This window comes from Garra rufa, chromosome 1 (genome assembly GCF_049309525.1).
Source record: "Garra rufa chromosome 1, GarRuf1.0, whole genome shotgun sequence".
NCBI classification, from domain to species: domain Eukaryota; kingdom Metazoa; phylum Chordata; class Actinopteri; order Cypriniformes; family Cyprinidae; genus Garra; species Garra rufa.
The window spans coordinates 18,995,053-19,007,180 of record NC_133361.1 but is presented as its reverse complement, the minus strand read 5'-3'; the positions used below and the strand labels follow the sequence as shown (position 1 = coordinate 19,007,180).

General features: G+C 31.4%; 1 protein-coding gene across 1 annotated transcript in view; it reads left to right on the top strand.

The window, feature by feature from the left end:
• The first annotated feature begins 3,830 nt into the window (after positions 1 to 3,830).
• Positions 3,831 to 12,128, top strand: part of pctp (phosphatidylcholine transfer protein) — a 20,431-nt gene continuing 12,133 nt past the window's right edge. The window contains exons 1-2 of the mRNA XM_073836975.1: positions 3,831 to 3,960; positions 6,799 to 6,916. Of these exons, the coding sequence (XP_073693076.1) occupies positions 3,832 to 3,960; positions 6,799 to 6,916 (247 nt within the window). The 5' untranslated portion in view covers position 3,831. The remainder of the gene's footprint in view (positions 3,961 to 6,798; positions 6,917 to 12,128) is intronic.

Below are 12,128 nucleotides of genomic sequence, written 5' to 3'. Positions count from 1 at the left end.
ATTTGTTTCTCAGTGCCCTGAAAACCTTTTGATCTGAAGGATTAAATGCTTAAAATTAGTTTAAAAGCAGTACATTGTACATTAATGTATTTTTATTTGCATGTCCTGCTTAAAAAAGTATTCCAAAATAAAAATGGTTGATGACAAGTGTTTGGCTAATAAATTTGGCAATAAATGCATTTTACACTTTTACAAAAGTAACCAACATTAATTTTCCTGGTTTAGATATGAGTAATAAAATGTACATGTATTTATTTAGAGGACACTTTCATCCAAAGCAGCTTTCAGTGCATTTAAGGTATACATTTATTTAATGAATGAAAATGAATGGCATTTGAATGTACATATAATAATAAAGACTGGGCCTTGCTTCTGGTCTCATCCGTGTCCGGTTATTTTTAGCTGTACAAAACAGCTAGTTTTGCTGCTTGATGTTGCAAATTGGTGTGTCTTACCATGTTATTTTAATGTATAATCTCAATTATGAACATACTGGTTCGCAGTGTTGGGCACGTACCTTTAAAAAAGTAATTAGTTATAGTTACTAGTTACTTCTCACAAATAGTTACTGAGTTAGTAACTGAGTTATATCATTATAAAAGTAACTAATTACCAGGCAAAGTAACTATTGCATTACTTTAAAAAAAAAATCTAATTTAATATAACTATACAATAAATATAAAACATTGTACACTAATCTACACTATTTTAATGTTGTTGTGGGACAACGTGAGAGACAACTATCAAATTCAACATATTATTATAAATATCATTACTATAGTGGAACAATAAAGCACAATAGATGGTTTAGAACTTTAAATATTTATTGCACAGACCACAACTCATCAACAAATAAGTCTAAATATAAATCATGCTTCTGAAGAAATGTACCAAAAACAAACAAATAATAATAATTATTATTATTAAATTAATTTTGTGTCGGCATGTGACGATGTGAGGTGCTTCAGTAGATTTGAATTACTTGTCACCGACGCAGAGAGACTCTTTTTTCCTGGGCAAAAGTTGCACGTTACAAAAACATTTTTACTTTTCACCTTATACTTCCAGTTTGCAAAAACTACCTTTGAACTTGTTGGACTTGCCATCGTTGTGAGTCCTGGATGTTGGTGTGTGCGACTGACCGTGCATGTGCTTCAGTGTGCGTGTGCTTCACCCGCACTACTCTGCCTCTGATTGGCAAACAATGGAAATTTACTCAATCTAAGACAATCATCGCGTTTTCAGTTACACCATGTTTACAGACACACCAATCATCATCATTGGTTATGTGTCCCGCCCCGGCCCCGAACACACACAAACACACACACCTCAGAGAAAGAGAGGTCCTATGGCTGAGAGAGACGCTGCTCGCATGAAAACAGCTTCAGTGTTCTCAGTTATAGTAACGCGCATTTTATTGTCATTAACGGTAACGGAGTTGTAACGGGGGAACAGTAATTCGTCTGATTACTCGTTACTGAAAAAAGTATCGCCGTTAGTAACGCCGTTTATTTATAGCGCCGTTATTCCCATCACTGCTGGTTCGTAGTGGAGTGTTAACATTATTCTTCTAGTTATTTCCCGATAGTGGCTAATAAGCTGGAAGTCTTGCCCATAAGCTTGCACATACAATATTTATTCAAACGTCCGACATGATAGCAACAGTACAAACACTCAGTCACTTTGTGATTGTGTGCTTGTGGACGTACATTTGCATATATTTGAATGTGCTTTTGATTTGCCTTGTGCTTTAGAGACTCAAGCATCCAGCTCATTTTCCTTCTTTATTGTTGTAATGCGATGCAGGGTGTTGTCTACAGCCTTCCTTCCCAGAGGAAATCTTTCCTCAAATACACCACTCGGTGACGGTCATCGCTTGGATCTCTGTGACTGACAGCAGAAACCCAAGAGAGTTTCGTCATTTGGCTCTAAATTCTGAAATTCATTGAAGGAAAATTGAGTTCAATGCAGGTCTCGCCAAACAGAACAGATTTTATACAAACTTTTAAACATAAGAAGGTTTTTCCGGATATTAATAACATTTTGGATGTTTCATTGTGGGTTCTTCACATCAGATTCTTTCAAGATCTAATCTTTTATTTTATTTTAGGCCCTCCCTTTCATAACTGTTATCACTTGCTGTGCATTTCAGATGTATTGATAGGCCTGTTATGAATCTGGTGGAGTATAAATATTTGAGCTGGTCTGTATGTATCGAGTATCATCTGGTAACAAAGGTTACAGCATTGTGTTACTAACAGAGACTCATACATTGCTCTTAGACAAATGTCTCCTATCCTCAATGTCCTGATAACTCTGGGATTATTTTGAGATAATGACTGGACAGTACATGCCTTACTTTTTGACTTATAAGTAATTTATGTCCGTTTATAATTTTCCCTTACCGTTTAAAGAATATAATGCAGTACTAAAAGCGATTCCTTCTGGTTTAATTCAACTTATAAAATGCCATTAAGGGCATTATTGTGTCAATAGATTTCAATTACTATGCATATTTTTAAAGGCTGTTTTCTCAAAATGAGTTTTATCTCCTAGACTGAGCCATAAATCTCCACTTCAGTAGCACTGCTTTCCCTAAAACAAGAAAAGTGATAGAATTTTGAAATATTATGAGGATTGGTTTGATATTACCACTAATGCATAAAGTTCTTCCTCTGTATGTGTTTGTTGTTATTATTATTATTTATTTTAAGTTATTATTATTATTTTTTCCTTTAGTTATACGTCTGGGGTAAATTCAGGTTGATTGGGACACATTTTGTAATTGAAATTACTTGGAAAAATTGTCCCAATAAACCTGAATCCACCCTATGTATTACTCTTCGTATGGGAGACTTTACAAGATGTGATGTTTTGTCTTATTATTATTTTTTCCTGTATTTGTTGTCTGTTCTGTACTTTTTGTATGTTAAATGTTTGCATTTACAACAACAACAACAACAACAAAACTACTAAATATGTTGTTTTGCTTGTGTGGAAGCTGCTAAATCATACAGAGAAGGACTTAGTTAGCAAGAAAAGGCCACCATGTTTTGAAAAACTAAAGTTAGGTGGTAAAGATACAAAGTAGCCTATTAATTAAAATATTAGCGTAATATTTAACCTACCTGACCGGAAATGATAAGAACAAACACGAACGTTGTCAAGATTCTTGCTCTGGAAATCCTGGTTCAGTTTGGTCAACCACAAACGTTTCCTTCCTCAGACTTGTTTTTTACACTCTTCTCCTTGATTTGTTTTAACTTTTGTCAGTCTACTGTACTCCAAATGTTTTTCCCCGGTTCCACCGATTACTACAGCCCAAAAAGTCGCAATAATTTACCGTTTTCAGCAGCGATAATCAGCTAAATATGCGAGTTTTGTTCGGTTCAGTGGCATTGTTTACATATAATGCCGCTAGTATGGCCAATTGATGACGCAACGCAAAAAAAATAATTGAAAATGAAATACAAAAAAAATAAATAATTGTTATAAAATTAATATCAGTAGATGTTAATAAAATAATTAAAAAAATAAATAATAATAATAATAAAAAAACACATACAAATTAAATTAATCACATAAGAAGAAATGCTAGACACACTGGATGCTTATATATATATATATATATATATATTGCCACGGCACTTTTCGTTTGGGTAGGTCCAATATAATATAGACCTAGCGTATACATCAATAATAAAATATCGATTTCATATCAAAAGACACATTAAAGTGTAGCGTCATGCAGAAGCGCGAGCACGTGGCGCGCGATCAGCTGCGTTCTGATGTCAGCGTCCGCGTTCACATGACTCTAGAGGAAGCAGCAACATGGCTCTGCTGTTCAGCGATGAGGAGTTCCAGCAGGCGTGGATTGAATTGGACGAGCCGCAGCTGGACGGCGGCTGGGAGTTCTTCACTGAGACCATGAACGTCAAAATATACAGACTTTATAACAAGGTGAATTTATGATGAATGACACGACGCGCACGCGCTTTCGCGCTATCAAAACAATGCAGGAAAGCGAACTGTCGTCTGCTTTACAATATATTATAACTATATACACAACATAAACTATGTACTGTCTAACATAATGCAGTGCTTGCGTTTCATTGTTATTATAAGCACACTGCAGCACAAAATACCCAATTGACAATACATTTGTCTATATAGTATTGACTATACTGTACGTAATATAATACGTAATATAATGATAACGTAATGAAATCATTTCTAAGCTTCAAACTTACTGCAAAAGTACTAGACCTATTGTTTTGTGTTCCAGTGTTGTCATACAACTTAAACTAAAAACATAATAGAAAAATATTAATAAATAAATAAAAAAATGTATTTTGTTACTAAAACAAGAGGAACTGAAAATGAATAAAAACTGTATAAATATTACAAAGTGGAATGCTAATGACAAATGCACATAAAAAGTAATTGAAAAACTAAAATAAATGGAAAATATAAACATATAAACTATAAGTGATTTTAGTTTTAGCTATAACTATAATGTTTTAACTATAATAACCCTGGTTAATTAAGTAAATAAACACAGTATGTATAAAGCCACAGCTTTTACTACAGTTTTTGTTATTTTAAATAATAATAATACAATAAAAACTGTTAAAAAAACTCAGAAAAAAATCTAAAAGTCAATCTAATTAAATAAATCCATGTTTCAATCAATTAGTCAATACATTAGTAAATACAAAATGTGTAATTTTGCCAATTATTGGTTAATTAAATAAATAAACAAAGTATGTATAAAGCCACAGCTTTGACTACAGTTTTTGTTATTTTAAATAATAATAATGCAATACAAATGTGTGTTGTAATAATAATACAACAAAAACTGTAAAAAAAAATCTAAAAGTCAATCAATTAGACAATACACTAGTAAATAAATAAATACGTGCCCCAGTGAAAATCTGCTGTGCCCCAGTAAAATCTCAAGTTTGAGTTATAATTTACTTTGATAATCCCGAAATAAAGACATTAAACTATATGCAACAACTGAATTGACGCTTCTAAAAGCAACGCAGTTTAATGGAAGACTATGCACGCAGAAATCCATTCCCGTGCGCGTCTGTGTTTTTAACGGCAACGCACACGTCGTGCAGCCTTTTTGCGCAGAAGTACTTGGTTACACAAGTTTGTATAGGTAAATATGTTGTAAATGCAATTGTCAAGCAGTTTGTGATGCATTTTGGAAACCGGAGATGAGCGCCTGATCTAATGCGCCACCTGGCCCGTTCTCGAAGACTTACTTTTAGTCATTATTTGGGTAAAACACATATTCTGAAAATGCCTTCAGCAGAATTCAAATTAGCCATTTTAATCTAGATTAATTCCAAGATTTAATCTTTTTTTAAATAATTTGAATTGTAATTTTATCTATAACTATAATACAATAAAAATGTGTGTTGTCATAATAATACAATAAAAACTGTAAAAAAAAAAAAAAAAAACATGAAAAGTAGGAGGAAGAAAAAGGAGACCGGGGCTAGTTGTCACATATGTTGCCTACTCCATGTATTTTAATAATTATAATATTTTAAATTAAATGTCCGCATAAACACTTGTTTTCTCTAACAGTTTTTAATTTAAATCAGCATACACATCAATTTTATGACAATTCTGTCCTCTAAATCATATTTTGTTAGTAATTTTTACATTTCTTTTTTTTTCTCCATTTATCCTTCCACATTTTTCATGTATTGAATTTTATTTTGTTATTGCCTTTTTATGCTGTTTAATTACATGTTTCAATGTTCAACGTACCCCCATATAAGATATAAAATATTTTACTGTTTAAAATAACTGTTTTCTATTTAAATATATTTTAAATGGTTTATTCCTGTGATTTCAAAGCTGAATGTTTAGCATCATTACTCCAGTCACAAAGCATTTGATAAATTTTTGTAAGTATAACAACAACCTGTCCAGGGACTGTGGGTGGAAATGAGCATTTTTGCTATAACCTGGCACATGACATCTCTTCTTATCTTAGACTAATGTTGTTTGTGCACTGTCCCTGATTAAATAAATAAAGAGAAAAAAGAGAGAAAAAAAACATGATCCTTCAGAAATCATTCTAATATTCTGATTTGCTGCTCAAAAACAACTTATTATTATTATTTTTTTTTTTTTCAGGTTTCTTTGATGAATAGAAAGTTCAAAAACAGCATTTATCTGAAATAGAAATCTTTTGTGACATTATAAATAGCTGTATCATCACTTTTGATCAATTTAAAGCAGCCTTCCTAAATAAATGTAAAAAACAGGATATTAGAATAATTTCTGAAAAATTATGTGACTCTGAAGACTAGAGTAATGATGCTAAAATTCAGCTTTGATCACAGGAATAAATTACATTTATTCAAATATATATTCAAATAGGAAGCAGTTGTTTTAATTAGTAAAATATTTTAAAATGTTACTGTTATTTGTATTTGTAAAAAAAAAAAAAAACATAAACTGTTCAAAAACTTTTGACTGGTAGTGTGCATGCATAGTATTTAATGGTTCTATAAGATAATTTGAGTGTGGTTGAAATGATTTCAGATCCAGATGTTTCAGTGATTTCTAAGCAAAAACATACAAGCAAAAGCAAGCATGACTGATGCTTTCAAGAGATCCTGTCCACATGCATCAGGATCAGTTTCCTTTCTCGTGCATCCATAACAGCACACACATAAGTCATATATCATGATGCTAGTTCATTATTACAGGCTCTGGCTGTGATCTGGCCCATGTTTGTGATGCATTCATCTTTAATGTCATGTTCGACAGGAAACGGGTTTGTACGAGTACAAAGTGTTCGGCACTCTGGCCAGCTGCTCTTCAGATCTCTGTGCAGATGTTTACATGGACCTGAACTACAGGAGAAAGTGGGACTCGTATGTCAAAGGTAACTAGATAAGAACAAAAAAAAAAAAAACTTTGTCAAGACAAACTTTAAAGTTGGCTTGAGAAAGCCGGACCAGAAAGTTTGAAAAGTATTAAAAAGTTTGAACAGTTTAAGAAGTTTAAAAAGATTTCCAACTTTTAAGTTTTCAGTCTGAACTCTGAAATAGTTTGAAGTTTAAAAGCTTAATGTTAGATAGATAGATGATTAGCATGCTTTGAACATGATTAACAAGTTGCTAGCATGTTGCTAGCATGATTAAAAAGGTGCTAGCCTGTTGCTAGCATGTTTCTAGCATGTTGTTAGTATATTTCTAACATGATTAGCCTGTTGCTAGCCTGTTTTTAACATGATTAACCAGTTGCTGGTATGTTTTCTAGCATGATTAGCAAGTTTCTACCATGATTAGCATTTTGATAGCATGTTGCTAGCATGTTTCTAGCATGATTAGCATGTTTGTAACATGATTAGCAAGTTGCTAGTATGTTTCTAGCATGATTAGCAAGTTGCTAGTATGTTTCTAGCATGATCAGCAAGTTGCTAGTATGTTTCTAGCATGATTAGCAAGTTGCTAACATGTTGTTAGCATGTTTCTAGCATGCTAATATGTTTCTGACATGATTATCCTGTTGCTAGCATGGTTATAACATGATTAACAAGTTGCTGGTATGTTTCTAGCATGATTAGCATGTTGCTAGCATGTTAGTATGTTTCTAACATGTTTAGTCTGTTGCTAGCATGGTTTTAACATGATTAACAAGTATGTTTCTAGCATGATTAGCATGTAGATAGCATGTTGCTGGCACGTTTCTAGCATGATTAGCAAGTTGATAACATGTTTCTAGCATGATCAGCAAGTTGCTAGTATGTTTCTAGCATGATCAGCAAGTTGCTAGTATGTTTCTAGCATGATCAGCAAGTTGCTAGTATGTTTCTAGCATGATCAGCAAGTTGCTAGTATGTTTCTAGCATGATCAGCAAAGTTGCTAGTATGTTTCTAGCATGATTAGCAAGTTGCTAACATGTTTCTGGCATGATCAGCAAGTTGTTAGTATGTTTCTGGCATGATTAACAAGTTGCTAGTATGTTTCTAGCATGATCAGCAAGTTGCTAACACATTTTTAGCATTATGAACAAGTTGCTAACATGTTTTTAGCATTATAAACAAGATGTTAACATGTTGCCAGCTTGTTTTTAGCATGATTATCAAGTTGCTAACATGTTTTTAGCATTATAAACAAGTTGCTAACATGTTGCCAGCTTGTTTCTAGCATGATTAGCAAGTTGCTAACATGTTTTTAGCATTATAAACAAGATGTTAACATGTTGCCAGCTTGTTTTTAGCATGATTATCAAGTTGCTAACACATTTTTAGCATTATGAACAAGTTGCTAACATGTTGCCAGCTTGTTTCTAGCATGATTAGCAAGTTGCTAACATGTTTTTAGCATTATAAACAAGATGTTAACATGTTGCCAGCTTGTTTTTAGCATGATTATCAAGTTGCTAACATGTTTTTAGCATTATAAACAAGTTGCTAACATGTTGCCAGCTTGTTTCTAGGATGATTATCAAGTTGCTAACATGTTTTTAGCATTATAAACAAGTTGCTAACATGTTGCCAGCTTGTTTCTAGGATGATTATCAAGTTGCTAACATGTTTTTAGCATTATGAACAAGTTGCTAACATGTTGCCAGCTTGTTTTTAGCATGATTATCAAGTTGCTAACATGTTTTTAGCATTATAAACAAGTTGCTAACATGTTGCCAGCTTGTTTCTAGCATGATTAGCAAGTTGCTAACATGTTTTTAGCATTATAAACAAGATGTTAACATGTTGCCAGCTTGTTTTTAGCATGATTATCAAGTTGCTAACACATTTTTAGCATTATGAACAAGTTGCTAACATGTTGCCAGCTTGTTTCTAGCATGATTAGCAAGTTGCTAACATGTTTTTAGCATTATAAACAAGATGTTAACATGTTGCCAGCTTGTTTTTAGCATGATTATCAAGTTGCTAACATGTTTTTAGCATTATAAACAAGTTGCTAACATGTTGCCAGCTTGTTTCTAGGATGATTATCAAGTTGCTAACATGTTTTTAGCATTATAAACAAGTTGCTAACATGTTGCCAGCTTGTTTCTAGGATGATTATCAAGTTGCTAACATGTTTTTAGCATTATGAACAAGTTGCTAACATGTTGCCAGCTTGTTTTTAGCATGATTATCAAGTTGCTAACATGTTTTTAGCATTATAAACAAGTTGCTAACATGTTGCCAGCTTGTTTCTAGGATGATTATCAAGTTGCTAACATGTTGCCAGCTTGTTTCTAGCATGATTATCAGTTGCTAACATGTTGCCAGCTTGTTTCTAGGATGATTATCAAGTTGCTAACATGTTGCCAGCTTGTTTCTAGCATGATTATCAGTTGCTAACATGTTGCCAGCATGTTTCTAACATGATTAGCATGTTTTGAACATGATTACCAAGTTGCTAGTATGTTTCTAGCATGATTAGCAAGTTGCCAGTATGTTTCTAGCATGTTTAGCAAGTTACTAGCCTGTTGCTAGCATTTCTAGCATGATTAGCAAGTTACTAGTATGTTTCTAGCATGTTTAGCAAGTTACTAGCCTGTTGCTAGCATTTCTAGCATGATTAGCAAGTTACTAGCATGATTCTAGTTGCTAGGCATAGATAGATAGATAGATGAGTTTGAATGAGTTTAAATGTATTAGAAATATAGCACATAGAAGGAAAGTTTGATTGAGTCTCAAGGGATTGTGGGAGTTTTGACAGTTGGAGTTTGAATTGTCAGTTGGAGTTTGAATAGTGTTGGCTCATTTGAACATTCTGTCAATGTAAGTCTATGGGATTTTCCCCCAGTTTTAATCGTCATTTTTAGGACAACCGTAAGTCTGGTCTTACTCAAGCCAACTCAATTGTAAGTACAACCAAACATCTTCACAAAACCATAATTTCATCAAAAATTCAGCATTCATCCACAGAGTTTAGTTGGTTTGTATCTGGTAAAGCAGGTTTAGACAGATTCCTGGAGATTACAGTTAATACACCCATTTCTATGGCAGAGCAGCTCAAACGGGCTTTTGTTTTTGCTAAAAGAGACATTATGTGAACTTAAGCTTGAACTGGTGTTCATTATTTCCACATTTGGCCCAGTAGAGCTCAAACTAACTGTCGCCCACTTGAAATGCGTCACAGGGCTTGTTTTCATTTGACAGTTTTCTAATGTTGTTTTTCCATATTTTGAAGTTCCTCCTGTTGCTGGTGGTCAAATTCATTCAGATCTGCAGGTAACTGGACTTGTGCGTGTTGTAGTTTATTATTTAGATTAGTTTGTACAGTATGTGTGCTAGTGTTTGGTAGTGATGTGGTTTCTACAGTATATCCACACAGGCCTGTATACATTGAGTTTCTCAGTGGACTGATCCAGAATCAGATCTTTCAGTCTATATAAGGTCAGTCGTAAGCATGTTAATGGCAGAAACTGATCCTGGATCAGATTTCTGTCCATTGGGCGGGTTTGAACTTTGAATCTCTCCTTCTTTGCCGCCATAAAAGCTCTATCAGTAGCTGTTACTGTTTAATCAGAAGTGTTAATAATTAAAACTGAGATAGCAGAAGTGGTCTATGCACAATTTTTTGCATTTTAGCATGTAGCTTTCTCCTGAAGTTCAGGTATACTGTTAAAAAACAGGTGTAATCTTGGTTATTTATGAGCATTTTCTCCATCTTTGATCTTTGACACTTACAGTACATTAAAAACCGCAAACTATTTTCAGATACTAACATTTTTCAGAGTTTCTTTCTAACAAAACATCATCAAAACAAACATAAATGTTACTTAGAAGTTTTAAAACATTTATTTTGCTTGAAAATCTTGTGAAATGTGGACTTTTTTTGCATGTTTATTTGTCTTTTTGTGTGTGCATATTCATGACAGTGTTATTTTAGTATTATTGAGATACTATTATAGATTTTGTTCATATTTTGAATCAGTTTTATTTTTTATATTTTCTGTTTTAATTTTAATTAACAAGTTTAATTTAATAGTTCTGTTTTTTTTATTTTTAGTGTTTTGTTTTTGTTTGTATAGTTTTCTTGATTTTTTTTATTTAAGTTTTAGTTATTTTAGTATATCAAGTAACTATTTTGCTCTGAAATAAAGGTTGAACAAAAAAATTATTTCAGAAAATGTTTATTTTCAAGTAACAATTGTTTTTTTTAATGAGTTTAATTTTAACTATAATAATTAACTATAATAACCCTGATTAAATAAATAAATACAGGAAAGCCATAGCTTTGACGACAGTTTTCATTATTTTAAATAATAATACAAAAAATGTGTTTTTTTATAGTTATATGTATTATAACTAAAAGTATTTTAGTATGACAGAGATACTATTATAGTTTTTATTAATATTTTGAATCCGTTTTAATTTTCTGTTTTGATTTTAATTTGAATTAAAGTTTAAGTAATTTACTAGTTTTTTCATTTTCAGTGTTTTTTTTGTGTATATAGTTTTTCTTATTTTTTATTTCAGTTGTAGTTATTTATATATCAGTCAATACATTATTTATATATATATATATATATATATATATATATATATATATATATATATATATATATATATAAATTTTTCAAGTAATTTTTTTATTTTTATGATTTATTTATTTTATTATTATTTTATTGATTTTTATATTTAAGTTTAATGTGTGTATATATATATATATATATAATTTTTTAAATGATTATTAATTAATTAGTTTATTTATTTAATGATTATTAATATTATTTCATTGATTTAAGTTTATTTTATTTTTTTATTTTAAATGTATTTACAGTTGTAGTAAAAGTATTTTATTTTTCACACATGTATATGTGTGTGTGTGTGTGTGTGTGTGTGTGTATATATATATATATATATATATTATTTTTAATTTGATTTCTGTTAAAAAACATTTTTTTTTCATTTTAATTTAATTTGAAAGTTTTTGTCATTTTAAATATTTTTCATGTTTATCCATTTTTTGTTAATTTGTTATGTTATATTAATAAATGTTAATATTTATTTTGTTTAATATTTTTAAATGCTTATTTTTTCTTAATTTTAAATGACTTATAGCTATTTTATATTTTAAATAAAATGAATAAAACATAAATAAAATGTGTTAAATAAAATGTAAGAAAT